General features: G+C 40.2%; 2 protein-coding genes across 3 annotated transcripts; one reads left to right on the top strand and one right to left on the bottom strand.

The window, feature by feature from the left end:
* Positions 1-736: 736 nt before the first annotated feature.
* LOC143885010 (putative glucuronosyltransferase PGSIP8) lies at positions 737-6,674 on the top strand. The gene is made up of 5 exons (XM_077388951.1): positions 737-1,302; positions 3,953-4,211; positions 4,721-4,922; positions 5,376-5,523; positions 5,965-6,674. Exons 1-5 carry the CDS (start codon positions 1,031-1,033, stop codon positions 6,503-6,505), a joined length of 1,422 nt encoding a protein of 473 aa, XP_077245066.1. The 5' UTR covers positions 737-1,030; the 3' UTR covers positions 6,506-6,674.
* LOC143885011 (Polynucleotidyl transferase, ribonuclease H-like superfamily protein) lies at positions 3,861-20,747 on the bottom strand. 2 transcript variants are annotated; one of them, XM_077388952.1, is made up of 7 exons: positions 20,203-20,745; positions 19,501-19,560; positions 18,164-18,276; positions 10,690-10,758; positions 9,078-9,129; positions 8,763-8,965; positions 3,862-4,205 (listed from the first exon to the last, which is right to left on the bottom strand). In XM_077388952.1, exons 1-6 carry the CDS (start codon positions 20,545-20,547, stop codon positions 8,813-8,815), a joined length of 792 nt encoding a protein of 263 aa, XP_077245067.1. In that variant the 5' UTR covers positions 20,548-20,745; the 3' UTR covers positions 3,862-4,205; positions 8,763-8,812. The 2 variants fall into 2 exon arrangements, with proteins under 2 accessions (XP_077245068.1, XP_077245067.1); XM_077388953.1 differs by lacking the exon at positions 10,690-10,758 and having other exon boundaries at positions 3,861-4,205; positions 20,203-20,747.
* Positions 20,748-21,396: the final 649 nt, after the last annotated feature.

The raw sequence follows: 21,396 nt of genomic DNA, 5'->3' as shown, positions 1-21,396 counted from the left end.
AAGCCTTTGGTTGTAAAGGTCACCCCTAACAAAGACCCGCTCCTAAATATCTAAGCCTATCCCAATCCATCTAATCCGTTGAGTTGAGTTGGGCTGAATCACATTGATCTATGGCAAAAATTGAGAATAAAATACATAAAAAAAGTTTAGAAAATCACAATAAAATTAGAGAATGGGTCAGGTCGGGTCGGGTTGCCCAAGGGTCCAATCCTAACCCCAACTCAACCAGAAGAAATGCCAATCCAACCCAAGCTGAAATCGGGTCGAACCCCTATCGATGAGGTCACAACCAAGGTGCTGGGGAATAGCGAGTATACACCGAATATCCAATATAAATAAGCTCCGCACTAACATAGTGGCTTCCTACTTTCTCAATCACGGTTCCTTTTTTTCCCACTTCTAAATATAATATTCTTGCACAACCCATCTGCCGAGAGATAAGCGACACGTGGCAAAATCCAGAAGGGTGACCATTTCTTGGCTCTTGGACACGGTCTTGCTGTAACACGGTCTTGCTGACCCCTCCTGCTGGCCCGGGTTTTGTAGCCCGGTTACAGCAGGGGGGGTCACATGTTGACCCATTAATAAATTGTTTCGTCTATTCTCTTGACCGTACGATCAAGATCTAACGATCACAGGCGATTCATAGACCAATTATCTATCTTTCTAGTCAAACCGTGTCCTTTTCTACCTGTAGATAAATATCATTTCCAGATCTTAAGAAAAAAACCAAAGCTTTTTGTCATTTTTCTTATTCTTTTGTAACATAAGAGCGAAAACCCTCTCCACTCTCTCCAACTCTCTCGGCGTTTCTCTCCGGCCGGCATTTTTTTTCTTCCGGCGTTACGTTTATAACAAGGTCTGCCGGGAAACCTCCGATTCTAGGATTCCGGCCACGGATTCCGGCGGGAGAAAAAAGAGAGAAAAACTGATTTTTATTTTTATTTTTATTTTTTCACATTTAGAAGCTGATTTTTGGAGTTTTATTGTTGGAGAGTTTAGATTGTTGCATTTTTTTTGTTAGGGTTTGATGGGAGAGAAATGGGGCAGAAATCTAGGGTTTGGAGGGAGCTTTTTGTTCGTTGTTGTTATTCTAATGTTTAGGAGCGTAATTGGGGGCGATTTGGAGGAAAGGGGGCATAAGAATGCTTACGTGGCGATGATGTATATGGGGACGCCGAGGGATTACGAGTTCTACGTGGCGGCACGTGTGATGTTCAGATCTCTTGCTATGTTGAAGGTCGACGCCGATCTCGTTCTCCTCGCCTCGCCCGATGTGCCGATCCGATGGATTCAAGCCCTGTAAGTTAAATATCTATATATGCTTACAAAATCATCTCTCTCTCTCTCTCTCTCTCTCTCTGCTTACGTTAGCCATATCTACTAACGTGCTCCGCTAACATGCGCCTGCTCCCCCTGCAATGAGAGAGAGAGTAGCATCCGGGCCTTAATCTGAGCCGTTGGATCAAATGGCTGTAAATAGCCGACAACTGAAATCGATGGTTCAGATCTATTCTGACAAGTCTCTTTTTGTTGTCATAGATATCATACGGGGAGGTTATATTCGCCCTTTCTTTTTCTTCCCTGGGCAAAGCTCCCTCGGGTGGCCCGAGTAAGAAAGAGGGGCGAATATACCATCTGGCTATATAAAGATGGTAACTGATATATGGTCCCACCACTTTCGATGAGTTGTCCCGGCGAGCATTTTCCAAAATTTGAACTTGAAAGCTAGGCTAACTCTCGCGAGTAAGATTCTTTTTCCTGTTCGCCCCACAGGGTAGCAGTTTGGACCGTTGATATCTGTGGGCCACCACAAGCGGACTTTCATGTAAGGGAGTCTGCATTATCTCTCAACTAGGTATAATTCGTTAGAAAAAACCGCGTGAATACGGTCTTCGTGTCTAGTGCATTGGCTGTACTTCAACCCTTTGTGTGGGCCCCACACAAATTTCTTTACTAGCCAAAACTTGTAATTTCTTCACTGCACGACAGTGAGTCAGTGACTTATCTCCGGTTGATCCTGACCGTTCATTTTTCAAATTTGTAATCTTCCCTCTGGCCCCACTTGTTGTGAGGAGGTTTTGGTAATTTGGGCTAGCATAGATTATAGAAAAAAAGAATATGATTATGACAATGAGGAAAGGTCAATCGAATGTCTTATTGAGAAGATTACTAGATTAGTATGCTGAGACTTGAGAACCACGACCTGGTTTGAAAATGACAATTTTGCCCACTTAATTGGGTTTGCATTTGTCAACATTCAACACCACGCTGAGAATTTAGTGATTTTCTCGGATACATTGTGGGTCGGTTGCGATTGACTGAGATGGGTCAATCACTCTTCACCGCTCAACAAATTCACTGTACAATGCAGAGTTAGGTTGGACTGGATTCTTTGTTTGTGCAGGAAAGGGAAATGATAGCCCCACCCCTTTCATTTCACAATGACACTGGCCATGTTTGGCAACCATGATTTTTTTTTCCCCTACCCAATGGTGAGGGAGTTTAAGAGATGGAGAGACCTCACTAGGGCTGGCAACGGGGCGGGTCGGGGCCGGAAGTTGGGGTCCCCTTCTCCTTCCCCTCTGCGGGGAATTTTCCCCCTCCCCTTCTCCTCCCCACTGCGGGGATGGTGAGTAATCCCCTTCCCCTCCCCACGGGGAATATCCAATCCCCATCCCCTCCCTTTCCCCGCCCTGCATCCTTTGGGGACAATCACTTTACTTTCTCACTTTACTTTGTTAAATGTTAGGTTTAAAACTAAAGATTTGCTAGGGACAATCACTTCAGGCATGTTGCGGCTTGGCTGTTGCATGTGAGAGTAGCCACACAACCCACATAGGCTAAGATTTTGTCTTATTCATTTTATTAACATGGGGACAAAAGTGGTTGCTCTCAGATTCATTTAATTGATCAATAGTCCCTAGCAGATCCCTAATTCCCAATCCCACTTGCCAAAAAGTACTGTACGTGCCACACCATAGGAATATCCAAACCGTCCATTTGATGGGCACACCATACTACCATAGGCATAGGATGATCCAAACCTTCCACTTGATGGGCACAGTGTAGGATAATCCAAACTGTCCATTTGATGGGCTACAACGTAAATAGGTTGTGGCCCAAAAATCATTTCCATAGGATAATCCCAACCCTCTGATCTATAGAGGAATTGCATATTATGGTACCTTCTATAGATCGGAGGGTTGCAATCATCCTATGGAAATGATTTTTGGGCCGCAATCTATTTATGTTGTGGCCCATCAAATGGACGGTTTGGATGATCTATGGTGTGGCCTATAAAGTACTTTTAAATTGTAGCCTATCAAATGGACGGTTTGGATCATCCTATGGAAATTGTTTGCCATCATAACCTATACTTTTAAATTGTTTGCCATCATAACCTATACTTTATTAACTACTTTTTGTGTCTGACTTGAGGGCACCTTGGAAATTGTAGCTGTAGGTACAAATTTCTCATAATAATTGAACATTTTTTGAAAAAATATCGAATATTTTATGCCCTTTGTAAACTTTGGCAGCCATGAAATATTTTTTTACAGGGAATATTAGTTTACCCAGTGGTGGAAGAGGGGCAATGAGGGTGGGAGAGGGAGCGAATTGAGAGGGCATGAGGGAGGAGAGGCTAAAAAATAGGGAAAAGAAAAGAAAAACTCAAAATAGAGTTTTATTTTTCCTATTTTTCAGCCACTTAGCACGATCTCCTCACCCTCATCCTCTCAAAGTCTCTCCTTCTCCCAGTCTTTCAACCCCTTCTCATCACTTGTATAATAATATTCCCTGAAAAAAAAAATCACGGTTGCCAAACATGGCCTAAAATTTGGGAATAATTTCCGAATTATATGCAATTTGGACGAGTAATTCATTAGTTTCTAATATAAATGTGAACACAATTATCTAGACATTGACTTGTACTGAATTTGCTGGGCAGAAAACAAGAAGACAATGTGAAGGTGGTGACAGTGAAAAACATGAATAACCCATATAAGGATCAGACCAACTTCAACAGGAGATTCACGCTAACACTGAACAAGCTGTATGCATGGAGCCTGGTGGAATACGACCGTGTAGTCATGCTCGACTCCGACAACCTCTTCCTTCACAACACCGATGAACTCTTCCAGTGCGGCCAGTTCTGTGCAGCCTTTATCAATCCATGCATCTTCCACACCGGCCTCTTCGTCCTGCAGGTATTTGGGTGTGTTGAAATATAATGATTAAATAACACCAACTTTAACAGCTTAGGCTGTTGGAGTAATTGGTCATTTGACATAGTATCAGAACTTCAAAGCCCAACAACTCCTTGATGTTAAAAATCCTCGTGTAAGCCCAGCCCAAAAGAGGGGCCACATGTGCCACGTGTGTGGCCAACCTAGAAAAGAGGGTCACACATGAGGGGGGAGTGTTGAAATATAAATGATTAAATAACACCAACTCTAACAGCTTCAGGCATGCTTGTTTTAGATATGACAACCGATTGTGGAGTCCCCAACTGATTATTGGACTCAAATTTAGTGCAATTTTCGGTTCAATAGTCGGTTGGGGACTCTACAATCGGTTGTCATATTCTAAAACAAACAGGGTCTTAAGCTTTTGGAGTAATTGGTTGATTCACAGGGTGGAAGTCATTTGTCAGTTAATTTTCAAAATCATGTCAATTCAAGAGTTGCTAACATGGGTTCCGTTTGGGAGAATGCAGCCATCAATGGAAGTGTTCAAGAACATGCTTCATGAATTGGAGATCGGGCGAACCAATCCTGATGGTGCAGATCAGGGGTTTCTTGGGGCCTACTTCTCGGACTTGCTCGACCGTCCAATGTTCCATCCACCCACCAATGGCACTTTGCTCGATGGAAACTACCGCCTTCCTTTAGGCTATCAAATGGATGCTTCCTACTACTGTATGTTTTCTTGCTCGCCCGCTTGTTTTGTTTCCTATTCCTGCAAGTAGCTATCCTTATAGCGCAATCCATATCATGAATTTCCTACCCCCATAGGTAGAGGAAAGGTCCTTCCCTTTTGGGCCGGTTGTGAGTGAGGAAGGACTTGTAGTTCGTAGCCATTTGCTCTAGTCCTTTGAGCCACAGGCCTCACCCTATATCCACTGGATTTGCTCCATGGAGTACCCTAAAAAAATGAACCGTTCCTCTCTTCATCCATATTTCGGGTTAAGAAACGATAATGAAACGGTGGGAGGGATCTATACCAGGCGGGAGGGAATCTCCTTTCATAGGGGGAATTGTCTTCGTGAGCAGGCAAAACTGCTAAAAAGTGCAGGACAACTCTCTTAGATCAAGTCCTAAACTCTTTTGCTTGAAATGTTAATTGGGGGCATCTATTTGTTTGGATTGCAGATTTGAAGCTTCGATGGAGCATACCCTGTGGGCCTAATAGCGTGATTACATTCCCGAGTGCACCATGGTTGAAGCCGTGGTATTGGTGGTCGTGGCCTGTCCTGCCGTTGGGCTACTCATGGCACGAGGAACGTAGAAAGACCCTCGGGTGAGTGCATTTGCCTGCAAACTATATCGCCTTTCTTAATACAGAAACCAGATTTATTCAGCTAAAAGGCAGCCTCACTAAAACCCAGTCTCATTAACAACGAGATTTAGAAAAACAAGCCCCTTTTGATTAGCAGAGATCTTTGTTATTTTGCAACTGAAGAGCCCATCGAGTTGTGAAATAGCATCCTGTCTTCCCTCTAATATTTCAGGGCATCAATTTCCATCAACAGTTTGATCTTAGGACCAGGAAATCAGATACAAATAGGGGAAATCAGAATATGAGCTACATTTAACCAAACAAATTCACAGGTCCTCTTTTTTTATGCTACTTAACTGCATCTGGGTACTTATTTGTTTAGAATAGCATTGATCTGTGTTCTTGATTCGTTTTTGAATGGTATTGTTCTGTGTTATTAATTGTGATTGGTATCTAAAACAGTTATGGTTCTGAGGTCCCTGTGGTGCTGATCCAGGCGGCGATATACATAGTGATAATGGCAATGACGCGGTTAGCACGGCCCAACCTATCAAAGCTGTGTTACCGGCGCCAGGAGAAGAACCTCACCGGCTTACATATATTGTTCAAGACATTGGCCTTGTGGTTAATCTTGGCTGCCTACATAGTCCCATCCTTCCTAATCCCTCGAACAGCTCACCCGCTCCTTGGCTGGATGATATACTTGCTTGGCTCTTCAGCACTCGCATCAGTCACCATCAATGCCTTTATGTTGCCTGCTCTTCCCGTTCTCACGCCATGGATTCTGATCATTGGAACCCTTGGTGTCATGGTGTTTCCTTGGTATTCAGACGGGGTTGTGCGAGCCCTGGCGGTGTTTGGGTATGCTTTCTGTTGTGCACCGATTTTATCCGGATCAGTGCAGAAGGTTATGACATCCTTGCAGGTATCCCTTGAAAGGGAGGGTTTCTTTCCCAGACTGGGGGAATCTCCAACACTGCCTGAATTCACCAAGCTGTACTGATATAAACAGTCCCAGCAACAATTCAAACCCACGGAGAGAAGATTAGATGGTTTGATCTCATTCTTAATACATTATTTTGACCATTGTAACCTTCATGTATCTGTTTTTTTTATGCTCAGGAATACATTTCTGTACTATAATGCAAACAATCAAGAAGATGGTGCCGACATTTTTGCCGTGTTCTAAGAGGTTGTTTCTGTCAGTCTGAAATCCAACCCTGCCCCGTTCCTAAAGCTCTCAACCCTAACCCAACCAAAACTCCCCCTAAATCTCTCAACCCTAATCCTAACCATGGTTTAAAATTTCAGTTTCGGTAACCGTTTCGGACCCCACCGAAAACCGAAATTTCGGCGAAATCCAAAATTTGGTAATTGGTTCGAAATTCTGAAATTTGGTAAATGGCGAAAAATGAAATTTTGGAAAATTTCGGTTTCGGTCCCCACCGAAATCCAAAATTTCAGATTTCAGTCGAAATTTATCCTAACCCCAACCCTAAATTTCTCAATCCTAACCCAAACCACCTACGTTATTTCCGATGCTCTTTACAGTTCATGACCACTTCTACGTACCAACAAGACAGAAAGTTTGACAACATACACAAGAATGTTTTTTGCTTGGATTTTGTTGGGAGTTTCCTGGCATGACACGGCATCCCTAGACAAGGAGACATCCAAGATGGAAAGTCTGTCAACATACACAAGAAAGTTTTTTGCTTGGATTTTGTTGGGAGTTTTCTGGCATGACACAGCATCGCTAGACAAGGAGACATCCCTGATAGTTTTCTACAATTTCAATTTCAATGCTATATTGGCAAACAAAGAAAGGGTTTTGATGAAGCAGCACCCAAAAACTAATCAAAACCGCTCTAAGCCAACACGGCTTATCTTGAGCAAATCTTGAGAGATGGAATTTGTGTTCTAATCTATAATTTGTGGACACGGACACGGAGTGTCGGACACGGCTAACTCCCAAAATTTAGAAATGGGGACACACATAAAATAGAAAGTACAAATAATCGTGATTTGTGGACACAGATTCGTGTGCTGAGTTTGGACGCGGATATGAGATATCTAACATGCCAACAGTGTCACACTCATACACATACATACATATAAGGTCACTGACACTTCTAGCAATACATTTCAAAGTGTCTAAAGCAATGTAGACACAGGTATCGCGCGTGTCGGCAATAAGTTCAAAGTGTCGGCCAAATCATAGGTTCTAATGGAGTTTTAGTTTGTGTTTTTCGCTTAAATTTTCTTGGCAATGATCTCTCTCTCATGAGATCCCCTACCACTATGAGTTTTGCATCCAAACACTAACCACTATTCTACAAGGTAAATACAAGGCATGTCACCTCCCTGTTGAGACCACTACTCTGAGGTGAAACCAAACTTAGTTAGTGTCCAGCAACTTAGGCATTTGTAGAAACTAGCATTAGGTTACCAATCATACGTGTTCCTCGGGATTAGAAAGTCCCGTGAAGGTGGTAAGATGGAAGTACCACCCATGATATTTGATCCCTCTTAAAAAGCGCGCTGCTCTTGGATCAAATATCAAGGGTGGTACCGCTTTCATGGTACTTGACGGTTGGGGGCACCGTAGAAAAACTCACCTTTTGGTTCCTAGATTTTTTTAGCTCTGCAAATGTCCATATAAAAACTCACTTGTTGGTTTCTAGATTTTTTAGCTCTGCAAATGTCCATAATCCTGCCTTTTTTTAATAGTTGTCCATTCCCCACATTTTTTTTTTCCATTTTTAAGTTCTGTGCAATGGAAAACGCGCATAAGCACTGCTAAGAAAGGTTAGAGAATGCAGCCTAAATTTCTGACTTAAGGACTTTGGCACATCCGAGTACTGACGTTTAGCCAGGTCAGGACTTCATCTAATCTGACATAAAACAGGTCTAGACTCTAGCCCATTCAAATGCCAATTTTCTGAAGAGAATATGATGGAAAATAACCCTTTTTTTAGTGCTAAAGTAGTAACTCTCTGATTATTTTTGCCTAAAATTCTTCAACGAAATCTTCAAAAAATTATTATAAAGATTTTGGTCTGTTGCCCATTTTAAAAATTTCTATAATGTTATTTTTGGTCATTGGCCCTGTACATCGCAGGGGTTGTTTGTCACACTAGTATAATAGAAAAATTCAAATACTTTCTATACAAATAAATCTCAGAAAATTAAACAAATGAAACTAGTGTTATTTCTTATCTCATACGAAATTCATAGGGATGTAGTAAATTTAATCATACCTTTGTGTCACTTTCTAAATAAATGGAAGTTTGAATGTTTCATGCTCTGATCAGTAGTCCTTGTATGCCTTCAAGTGCTCTTCTGGGAAAAAATCCAAGTCCTCAGGAGGGCCTCTTCGAAGTTTTTCTTGCAACACGGACTGTTTAGGAAGGACAAGTTCAGCTCCAAGGCCCGACATGGAAAAATATCTCTCCAGTACCATCTGAATCCAAAGATAACCACAAACCAATTAATATCAGAAACAAGTTTTTTTTATTATTATATCAGCAGCGCGTTTTCTTGAAGAAAATAATGTTTAAGGATGATTTCTGTACCATGGCAGCATAGGCGTCAATCCTTCCTTGGCGAGCAGATTTGTTGATGCCCCTGAATGAGAACAAATATCGCTTCAGATTATGGGCATTGTATAAATCACTATGGATATTGATTGCTATTCATCCCAAATGTTGCTATTTTAAGACATCTTGTGACTATGCTCACCGAGAGCTTTTAGCTGTCGAGGCATAAGATTAGTTGAAAAACTTAAAACAATTAAAAATGGTCCCGCAATTAGCTAAAGAGTCTATCAAGCAATTGATACCGGTGGTTTGTACCATAGAGACATCATATTGCTAGACAAAGGAACATTATTATAAGCCAACATGTTCTCAACTCAACTCAACAAAGCCTTTGTCCCAAACTAGTTGGGGTCGGCTAAATGAATCCTTTAGAAAAAATTCATGAAGAAGGTAAGAGGAATCTACCCGGCTCTAATCCTGTTTCTAGTTGGGTTCTTCTACGTGGATCATTTTCTTCCATTCTATCCTATCCAAGGTCATGTTCTCTGTTATGTTCCTAGCTATCAAGTCTTTCCTTAATGTTTCTATCCAAGTTGTTGTCGGTCTGCCCCTAGCTCTTTTTACTCCATCAATTTGGCACGAGTCGCCTCCTCACCGGAGCATCCAAAGCCCTACGTTGGATATGTCCAAACCATCTTAAGCGGTGCTCTCTCATCTTCTCCTCAATTGGAGCTACCCCGACCTTTTTACGAATGTCTTCATTTTCTACCTAGCCTTGTGTGGCCGCACATCCATCTAAGCATTCGCATCTCCGCTACACTCATCTTATGCATATGCTGCTTCTTGGTGGTCCAACATTCTAAGCCGTACAACATAGCTGGCCTCACAGCTGTCTTGTAAAACTTTCCCTTCAACTTGGTAGGGATTTTACGGTCGCACAGAACTCCTGAGGCAAGCTTCCACTTCAACCAACATGCTCTTATTCTATGGTTAACATCCTCTTCAATCTCTCATTCCTTATGTAGAATTGAACAAAGATAGCGAAAGATATCCCTCTTAGGTATCTCCTGTCCAGTCATATTTACTACATCCTCATCCCACCTCCTTACATTACTAAAGTTGCATTCCATATATTCTGTCTTAGTCCTACTCAGTCTAAAACCTTTAGATTCCAAAGTAGTTCTCCATAATTCTAATTTAGCATTTACTCCTGCTTTGGTTTCATCGATTAGTACTATGTCATCTGCAAATAACATACACCACAGCACCTCATCCTGGATACCCTCCGTAAGCTCATCCATAACTAGCGTAAAATGATAAGGGTTTATAGCTGATCCTTGGTGCAGCCCTATTGTAATTGGAAATTCACTAGACGTGCCATCCGTGGTTCTGACACTGGTTACTGCTCCATCGTACATATCCTTAATCACATCAACATATTTAGTAAGCACTTTTTCCCTTTCAAGGACCCACCACATAACACTCCTGGGAACCCTATCATACGCTTTCTCCTGGGAACCCTATCATAAGCCAACATGTTCATGGGAGATAAAAGCTAGCGTATTCATAACAACATATAACTATGCTATGAGAACAAATATGTAAATATAGAACCAAAACAAAAGGAATCTTCACTAAAAATAATTACATATCAATCATAAAGTCAAGAGCCTCTGTTGATGTCCCATGCTCATCCTGCAGAAATACTCTCCAACCCCTGCATACGAAAGACTAAAATTAATATTCCAGTCCAAAGTAGATGGAAGTTTCCTCAAAAAAGAGACGCAACTTAATGCGCGGCTGGAAAAGCATGATGAATATCAGAGAATCAACGAAAACCTTCCCATAAGCCATATATCTTTTGCTTATTCATCCCAAAAACTCGATAGCATGTAAATAGATTAGAAGGTACATGAACAAATTAGATAGCCCAGAGATAAGTCCAAGGTAACTAAAAACAACTCATGCATTACTATGTCCCAATAATATATAGAAAAAGACCCATTTTAGTGTTTTATAAATCTCAAGGATATGTAGCTGTTCAATTACAAGTGTTTGCGTCACAAAACCTCAACAAGAATATTGTGGGATAATAGTTGTCAAATAGAAGTAACGAATGAATGAACTTCGACATGGCATTGTATTATCATATGTAATAAAAGTTTTGGCAATCTTTGTCACATGCATGAGATCCATCGTTGTGCAGGTGCCTCCTACCTCCCATCCTGCGACTTTTGATCATTATAAAAAATACTTCATTTTCACAATTACAAGACCCAAACAGGACAAACTGCATCTGAAGTTCTGAACTGACTACCAAAGAGCAATGACCACACGGGTCACATTGGTGTCTCACCTTGTGACTTCCAGTCCACACCAGCGACAAGAACAAGTAACTCACCTTTAACAAGAACAAGTAACCCTTCTCTCCCTCTCTGAGTAACATGAGTTAAAGCCCCAAGCTAAAACAGAGACTACCCCAACCTGCCACAATAAAAGCCTACTCCACTATTTTTTTTGAATGGTAACAGGTTTCATTAAAGAGAAGGGCAAGACTGAGAATGTCCACCCACAAATTACAAAGACAAGAATAAAGAAAACAGGGAAGTACAATGCGACCATGGCCCATCAAGGTGTAAAAAAATCAAAAAATTCCAGATTCTGCTTGTGAACTCCATCCCTGGCCAGTTTATCAGCAATCCCATTTGCAGATCTCCTCACATGCTGAACCTGAAAATGAGATGATCTCTTAATCTACTCCCTCTTTGGCCAAGCTGTCAACAAGAGAGTCTGTTGACCTCTTCATATGGTTGAAGGATGGCCGAATAATCGCATGCACATCGCGAATCCCCAATATAACATCAGCTAAATTCCAACGCCTCGGAGATTTGTTCGCGGCCCACGCTAGAGCATTAGAAGAATCATAGCAGACACACACATTGACGAGTTCAATGAGAGGAAATTGTAATTACCCTAAACATTACTTGGGGTTTGATCTCAAAGTGAATGATATGTTGGTCCCCTAACCTGATAAATTCATGACTCTCTATAACACTTCGGTGTGCTTTGATTATCAATAAGTGTGGTGTCCAATGAAAGGAAAAACCCATAGTGTTTACAATACACATGTAGAATACGATGAGCGTAAATTACCAAATGGAATCTCTTAATCTAACGGCATAATGTCCATGGATGATGAGGATAACCTCTCCTGCGATTGAGAATCACCACCACCATATCACATACCTTACAAGTGAGTTGTCTCAACTCACCCCTAGTTGTGACACTTTATTGGTCGATACTTAATCAGAGAATCAATTCTTCAAATGTTATCCAAAACATCTAATTCTATGTCTTGTTCCCAAGGGACACCGTATTTATCTAACGGGGTGATTACTAGCAACCTTGTATCCCAAAGGGATAGGGAGAGATCCAACATGCTTAGATCCCATCGAAATAGGTCAAGTGCTCTCAATCCAAGACAGGACCAATAAAGGAGAAAACCGGCACCCATAAGATCTCATCCCTATAAGGAGAAATCTACAAACAATATGAATTTTAGCAGAATGACAAACATGCACGAATTCAATTAATCGGTATGTAAATGAGAAAGCCAAACTATTTTTCAAATCAGGGGGGCGATATAATCTCTAACAAGGGATCAAACCCTAAGTCATCAGTAGTGCAATCAAGGTTTCCTCTTATTGATCCCATCAATGTGTGCAAGCACTCATTCATATGAGTATGGGGAGAACCCCTCCTGTGATCGAGAAACATCCTCACCATGTCAAAATATGACAGTCGTATAAGTAAGTTGTCTCAACTCACCCCTAGATGAGACAATTTATTAGTCTTTACTCTTTACTCAGAGAATCGGTTCTCTGAATGCTATTTACAACAACTGATTCTCTGTATCCCAAGAGACACAATGTTTATCCAATGAGGTGATTATGTGCAATATTGTATCCGAAGGGAAAGACCAACATTCTCAAATCCCATCAAAAGAGGTCAAGTACTCTCAATCCAACAAAAGAGCAACAAAGGAGAGACCCGGCACCCATAGGATCTCAACCCTAAAAGAGAAATCTTTTTTTTTTTAAATTTCCTAAAGGAGAAATCTATTAATAATATGAATTTAAGTAGAACAACAAACATGCACGAAATACATCAATTAATGTGTAAATGAGAAAACCAAACTATTTTCTTTCCAAGGACACAATTACTAACAATTTTTTTTTTCTAAAAAAGTAGAATATATAAAATCTAAAAAGGCAAATATATTAAAGGGTTATTCCTTCTTCTTCATGACCTAGCTTGCAAAGTTTCATTCCTCATAGAAGCAAATATTTACTCATAGAAGCGAGAATGAAACTGACCAATTTGGCTCTTATGGGAAAATGGTTGTGGAGGTTTGGTGAGGAACAATCCCAACTGTGAACCAAAGTTATAAGAGGGAAGTATGGAGCAAAACTTGGTCATTGGGAATCTGATGATACCTTTGGAAAACAGGGTGTCACGGTCTGGATGACATTATGAAAATCAAACATCGGTTCAAATTGGGTACAAGATTCAGAGTATATTCTTGGGATTGGATTAGTTTTGGGGGTGATGCGTGGTGCTCTCATATTCCCCTGGAGGATTTATTTCCCTCTTTGTTTGAAGTGACGGGTCAAAAGAATGCATTAGTAAGTGAATGTTTTGAAATAAATGAGGATGGCATCAGTTGGAACCCGAGATTCAGAAGAAATTTCTTTGACAGGGAGTTGGCTTCTGCGGCTAGGCTTCTAGAAATATTAGAAGGATGCTATATAAAACCAACTGGGGTGGACAAAAGGATATGGATCTGGGACTCTACTGGAATGTTCTCTTTCAAATCTTTCTACAATCAACTATTGCCTCTCTCTGCTTCCCCCATCGAAGCAAAAGTGTGGAAAATCCAGGTTCCTCCTACAGTATATTTCTTTGGTTGGGCGGCGGCGACAGGTCGGATTCAGACGATACACTTCTTGCGAAAGAGAGGAATGTGGTTGGTAGACCACTGTCCTTTGTGCATCGAAGATGGGGAATCGAAGAAAAGGTTTGGAGTGGCATATTATCCAGATTTGGCATCTCATGGGGTATTCCCATCAAAGATATCCGAGTTGATGCAAGGATGGGAAACGGCTCCATGGAAAAATAAAGGAAAAGTTTTATGGAACACTTGTCTTTTAGCAACCATATGGGTACTGTGGGAAGAGAGAAATGCTAAAATATTTGAAGACCGCACAAAGACCCCTTACTTTCTATTCATTAAAGTCACAGCTTTGGTCATCGCTTGGGTGAAAATTCTCCCTATGTTTCGCTTCATCTCGACTTATGACTTATGGAAAGGATGCAAGGTGGTATGCTCTAGCAGTGAGAGGAGGGCACTCATTGTTCAAAACTAGGAGCCCCCACCGGATGGCTTTCTAAAACTAAACTTTGATGGCTCTAGTTTTGGAAATCCGGGCCCGTCAGGCATTGGGGGAGTCTTAAGGAACTCTTTGGGTGAGGTTATTTGGGCCCATAGTTAACAGGGTGGTAAACGAAACGTGAAACAGAAATGGGAAACGCATGAAAAAAATATATAGGGGAAATGAGAAACGAGAAAATGATAGAAAATCGTATAGAAAAGTCTTAGAAAACGCATTAGAAGCGTTTCAGAAGCGATAGAAAAAACACACATGAAACATAAGGAAAACACGAAATATGTAGTTTTGTAGATTTAAACACGAAAAACATTTCTCTAATTTTTTTTTATCATGTTTCGGAAACGTTCCCGAAACGTGTTTCTCGCGTTTTATGGGAAACGAGTTTCCCACTAGCGAGAAATGCGTTTTAGGGCTGCCCAAGGAGTTTCCGGCAACTATGTTTGGGCCTTCTCCAGCCCCATTGGGATGGCGGCTGCGAATGAGGCAGAAGTTAAAGCCGTTCACCATGGTTTAAAAAGCCTAAATAGAGAATCAATAGACTTGACAACCGTGGAAGGAGATTCTATAAATGTCATTCGACGGCTTAAAGGGTCGACAGTTCCACCATGGAGATTCGCCCATTTTTTTGACGAGATCCGGGATCGGATTGGCGACTCCTCGGTCATTTTCAAACACATAAGGCAATCGGCAAACTGTGTGGCAGATGGGTTGGCTTGTGGGGTGGGTAGGTCAGTGTTGGAGACGTTTGATTTCCTCCCCACATGATTGTATTCTTTTTTTCTCTTCTTTGTTTTCTTCTCTCCTTATATCTTTGTGGGTTGACTTTCTCGGTCGTGCCCTTTCTTTGAATGAAATTGCAGCTATTCAAAAAAAAAAAAAAGAAGAAGCGAGAATGAAAGGAGACATGTACACCTAGTGCCACTTTCACAATTTCAGCAAACTCCAAGGGCATATTCTACTAAAGGGCTATCACAAAAAGACCCAGAACAAAACAAGAAAACCCCACAAAATCCCCTCCCTCTTTTCTATTGTGAGCCTCAGATTCTGACCATAAAGGAAGAAAAATAAAACAAAAACAAAAGAGAAAGAGGATATTGCATTCTCCCTACCACGATCCTCGTATGCCAATGCAGTACCATATGCATCCCCGTCAGCAAACTCCAAGGGCGTATTCTGCTAAAGGGCTATCACAAACACAAAGCAAGCAAATCCCACAAATACCCCTCTCTTTTCTCTTGCACCCTTCAGATTCTAGCCAGAAAAGAAGAAAGAAAAACAAAAGCAAAAGAGAAAGACGAGGATGCATGCTCCACGGATCCCCGTCCGCCAATGCATTACACCAAATGCATCTGCTATCAAGCCACTAGTGAGGATTTCGTATCTCTGCATGCCAAAGGCTTAACCTCGTATCTAAATTCCTTTTTTTTTAAGGTAAAGCTAGGGTAAGGCGGGGACCCCTACCGGTTTATTAGAATATGAAAGATATTAAAATCAGCATACAAAACACTAACCCTATCACAAGAATAGGGATACAAACCAAGAGAAGAAAGACAAGACCTATCCTTAGAGGCAATATCTAAGGAAAGGTGAAAGCACAAAGTATCTCAAGAACCACTAACAATCAAAGGGGCCTATCATCCTCTAACTCAACTTCATAGCTCTGACTCTTCTGCAAATTCTGGTGGTTCTTTCTACTCAACTCCTGCCACGATTCATTTTCAAGGGGTTGGTGGGCTTGCTTTTCCTTTCCCCAAGCAGTTCCTTGAAATGAATTTCCTTGATTGATATAATGTCTTATTTTTATAGGTTGAGGTTCCTGGGTTCTGGTTTCGTCTTGCTTTACTTCCCATTTTTCCTCTGTTTCAGAGAAATACTGTTCTACCTCTTCTATATCGTTGTCTTCTGTCTTGGAGCTATCCAGTACACTAAATGTGTTTGCCAAGGTGATATTACCTTTCTCTGAGCTTTGGGATCCATGATTCTCATGATGAATTTGTTCTTTCAGATTGGGCCCCTCCTCTTCCTTGTGGAGAGGGGTAGTATCATTTGCTTTCATGACCCATTCTTTCTTGTATTTTTTTTCAGGGTCTTGTGGGGCCAGTGGGCATCTAACAGTGACATGGTTGAAATCTTTGCAAAACTTGCATGCAGATGGTCTCCATTTATACTTAACAATTTTCGTTTCTCTACCGGTTGGGGTCTCTATGTGAATGATGTTTGGAAGCACTTTTCCAGCATCTACCTCAACACAGATTCTAGCGTAAAGGAGCCTTGAGGCCTCACTGGTTGGCGTTTCCATGTATAGAGGGTGCCCAATGGCACTCCCCAGTTTGCTAAGTCCTTTTTTTTTTGTCCAGAACTTCAGATGAAGGCCTGGGAACCTGAACCCCCATATTGGAATTATTGTGAGTTTCAGACGATCAAGAGCACACTCGGGGATCCATCTTTGAAGAAGGAGAGGTCTCCCTCGAAAAGAGTTTGATGAATACTCCAATCTAAATTCATCTTTGAAGAAGGAGAGGTCTCCCTCGGAAAGAGTTTGATGAATACTCCAATCTAAATTCCTCGCGTCCTATGGCGTCTGACTCCATTTTGGATCGATATGGTGCTACATGGATTCGCCACTTGGAGAGAGAGAGAGAGAGAGAGAGAGAGAGAGAGAGAGAGAGAGAGAGAGAGAAGTGAATTATGACATAGAGGTGATGTTGACGTTTTTCTTTAGAAAGCTTGTTTAAGCAAAAAAAAAAACAACAACAACATAATAGTGGTTGAGATTATTAAATACTTCTCAGATTTAAAAGGACAACCGGGGGGGGGGGGGGGGGGGGGGCATTTGGAGATTTCGATTTGTCATCTGTAAAATTTATACGTGCATATGACTGTTGTTTCTGCATAAATTTGGCATGGTTTTGGGTTTACTTTTTTCAGCAGCTTTTGAAGTACGTCCACGATATATGTTAATTTCCGCACAATATTTTGAAAGTAAAAGCTATAATGAGATTTTGATCAAGCATCCAATCAAGAAATAAATAGGGTTTGTGGTTATGTACATGCGAACCTCACTGGAAATGGTTTAAAATTTAGTCTATTAAAGTCTGTTTCTTATTGGCTATGAATTTCGTTCGAAATTCTCTAGCATACATTTCAATGAGTAACCCCTTTCTAGCAAGATGAGTACTTGATCTAATGTATTAGGTCCTGATATTTCTAGCTGCACAAAAATTAACACCTTATTTGGTCATGGGATCTTTGGGCTGTTTGTTCTATTTGCATGCAGTATTGTGTAGAAACTTTGATACGCATTTCTATACTAAAGAGAATCTGAAACTGAATGTTGTTATACCCAATGTACTGCCCTGAGTCAGAAATTTAGAACAAAAGGTAGAACTGAAGCTACATACTTGTCATTATTTCGGAAGGGTCCATTAGAAGGTAATGCAAATGGTTTGAAAATTCCAAATTTTGAAAGAAGAAATAGAAAAAAAGAAAGAAAGAATGCCATTTAACAGAAAAGGTATACAATCTACAGGGCTTACAGGTTGCAAACCACCACAGCAAACCAAAATCCACAAGCAGAACATTCATATTTATAAAAGAATAAAATAAATAAACCTCGACAAGCAACTATTAACACTGGAGGAATCGGATCAATACCATGAAAAAGCATTTCACCTCTCTGCAGCTCGAATTGCAAGCCTTCCAGCAATGCTACGAACTTTGTTTGACTGAGGTGTCTCCTTTCCATCTTGAGATTTAGGTAGCCCGATAATAAACTCATCAGCCTCCTGCAATCTCCCAAAAAAAAAAAAGCAATCAGAATTTGAATATCAAACAAAACCAAAATCCCCCAAATATGTGATGTATCACATAAAAAAAAGCAAACAGAATTTGGAACCAATCTGTGTACCAAACAGAACAAAATCCCCTAGATATGTAATGTATCACATAAAATGTCCGAACTCCGAAAATTACAAAAAATTAATAAATAAAAGGGATTTTTGCATATAACCCCTAATTTCCCAGTTAGCCATTCAAAATTATTAAAGGGCAAAAAAGTTGATTTTTTTTGGAAGATACTTCGAAATGGTCCCCTAAATACTACACTATTTTTATTTTTTTTTGAATGACTACTACACTAAAATTGCTGATGACAAAAAGGCCCTTCAATCAATTCTAAAATCGTGTTTTTTTGCCTAAAAATATCTACTCTTGTTGTTTTCATATAAAAAATGATTGCAGTTTCCATAACAATACAAACACACACAAAACAAAGGCAGAACACAAGGCATGCTTATAGAGTTACTTAAAGGTTATTTTTGTAAAAAAAGAAATATCCGTTTACTGTCAAATGTATATTAGGACAAGTAGTATAACTAAGATAAGTAATATTCAGGGGCATTTAGAAATCATGCTTAGAAAGGACTTTTTGGCTAAATGGTGATTCCCAAATGAATAATTGGAATACATTTTAAAAATTAATATAGATAAAAATCCCCTAAATAAAGAATAAAGAAACAAAATAAAAACTTGCTCGGAGTCGAACCATTAGAAAATGCTTGAGAATGTGAAAATTAAGCTGTAATCACTTTCGGACTGAAGTTATGAAATCACAAATCATGCATAGAAAACAAAAACATTTTTTGTATCAATGTAAGGACTTTTAGGCTAAATGGTGAATCTCAAATGAATAATTGGAATAAATTTTAAAGATTAATATAGATAAAAACCCCTAAATAAAGAAATAAAAAATGACTTCCTTGAATCGTTAGACAATGCTTGAGAATGTGAAAATTAAGCTCCAATCACTTTCCGACTAAAGTTATGAAATTACAAATCATACATAGAAAAGAAAGAAAAATGTTTTTGTATCGGCATTTTTTGCAGAATTTTTTCCATCACTATGGAGACCACGAAGAAAGAAGAAGATAACAATGAATATCAACAGTTCCCACTGAGGCCATCATCTGATAGATTTCCTGATACCATGAACCCAGTAGAGAGAATTATACCTCTTTTTCTGCAATCTGGAGAAGCCTTAGCTCGAGCTTCTGCCCCCGCAACTCTAAAACCTACAATCAAAGGATTACAGAAACCCTAAAATGAACAAAATCCATCCGCATACATGAAGAACATAAGTCAGATGATGGAACACAGAGACCTAGGATGTATATGCAGATTTGGATTCCTATATATATACTCATGCGGTACTTCATCATATGATTCATATAAGATCCATATATAAGATCCATATGTCTAGATATGATCATATACATCTAGAAAGCCGTATGCTTCGGAAGAAGCTTGTACAGTTTGGGAAGGGGTCTTTACTGATAAAAAAAAATCTACGGTCAACTGATATGCCCTTAGGCATCACCATGGTTTTAAATTTCGGCAAAATTTGTCGGTTTCGGCCAAGACCGGAATGAAATTCATAAGAATCGTTTTTTATAGGATTTCGGCCGAAATTTTATTTTTATTTTTATTTTATTTTTTAAAAATAATAATCTTAACCGAATTATACATGATTTCGGCCAAAATTTCGGCCGAAATCATGATTTCCATATTTGGATTACGGTGGTAGCTGAAACCGACACAGAAACTGAAATTAAAACCTGGCACGACCGTAACTTAAACAAGAGATGAAGAGAAAAAAGATGAAAACAAAACAAGAATAAGAATAAAGAAGGAAAAAGAGAAAAGAAGGTAATTACAGTGAGAGGACGAGCAGAAAAGCCTTTGGTGAGAGCGAGGCCAGTCCTGGAATCTCCGAGATCCACTCCCAAGCTGAAACCTCCTCTCCAAGAAGAGTCCCTCTTTCTACGGATGGCATTTGGGAGAATCTCATTTTCTTCCTCCTCTTCTTCTTCTGCAAGAGACGATGCCCTAACCCTAATCCGATTTTTGTAGTTGGACGAAGAAGAAAAGAGAGGAAGAAATGTAGGAGGAGTGAGGTTGAAGAGGGCAGTTGAAGAGGGTTTCCGTTGGAATGGATGAGGGGAGTAAGGGGTGTTGGGGAGGGAGAAGGAGAGCCGTTGATGCTGAACCACCAGCAACATAATCTCTCACCTTCTTTGTTTACTTGGGGGCCTCTTTTTTAGGGTTTCTTAAACCAACCCGAGATTATAGAACTGATGGTTTCCCGCGAGATTTCCTTAATCTCCACCGTCCAAACCTAGATTGATCCATGGTGCAACAGCCGCGAAATGCCTTCTGCATGCTCCCTACCAAATGCTTTTTTTCATATCAATAAAATTTTAAAATAGTACAGGCCCAATTCTTATATGGGAGTGGGACAGAGATCCCCCATTCGCAAGATTGCTTAAAGATATCTTATGTGGCTGCTCATGACATGTAACAGACCATCCGTGAAATGCCTTTTGTGATGGACGCTAGCAAATCCCCTATCTATCAATCTATTTGTCATTCAATCTATCTACAATCTAATATCTATAATGTATACTAAGCAGCTTTCTTTCTAGTGTCATTCGCTTTCTTTTCTAGAAAGGTTTTTATTGGATAATGTTTTCTAAAAAAAAGTATGTGTTTGGGCACAATTTATGAAATACGTTTAGGGCCCATTTGGATACCTCATGCATTTGTATTTTGATTTAGATTTGAGTTTTGGATACAAAACACATCAATCATCTTTCTGATCATGTTTTAAGAGAGAGAAAGAGAGGGAGAGTGAGGGAGGGAGAGATGTCTCGCTTCTGCCGGAGCAACGTCGAGGAGCAGCGATGGTGACGGAAGTTGCCACAAACATTGATTTCCAAATAATGTCTCGCAGAAAAGATTTGAAAATTGAAATTTTTTGCACTGTTGTAACTGATTTGGAAATTCTAAGGATATGATATAGTTCAAAATATCAACTAAATCCAAATCTAAATCTTGTTGGTATCCAAACG

The sequence above is a fragment of the Tasmannia lanceolata genome, unplaced genomic scaffold (assembly GCF_043159265.1).
Source record: "Tasmannia lanceolata isolate RefF3 unplaced genomic scaffold, GAP_Taslan_0.1 ptg000008l, whole genome shotgun sequence".
Classification (NCBI taxonomy): Eukaryota; Viridiplantae; Streptophyta; class Magnoliopsida; order Canellales; family Winteraceae; genus Tasmannia; species Tasmannia lanceolata.
The sequence above is the reverse complement of the archived record's forward strand: the minus strand, read 5'-3'. Positions and strand labels throughout refer to the sequence as shown.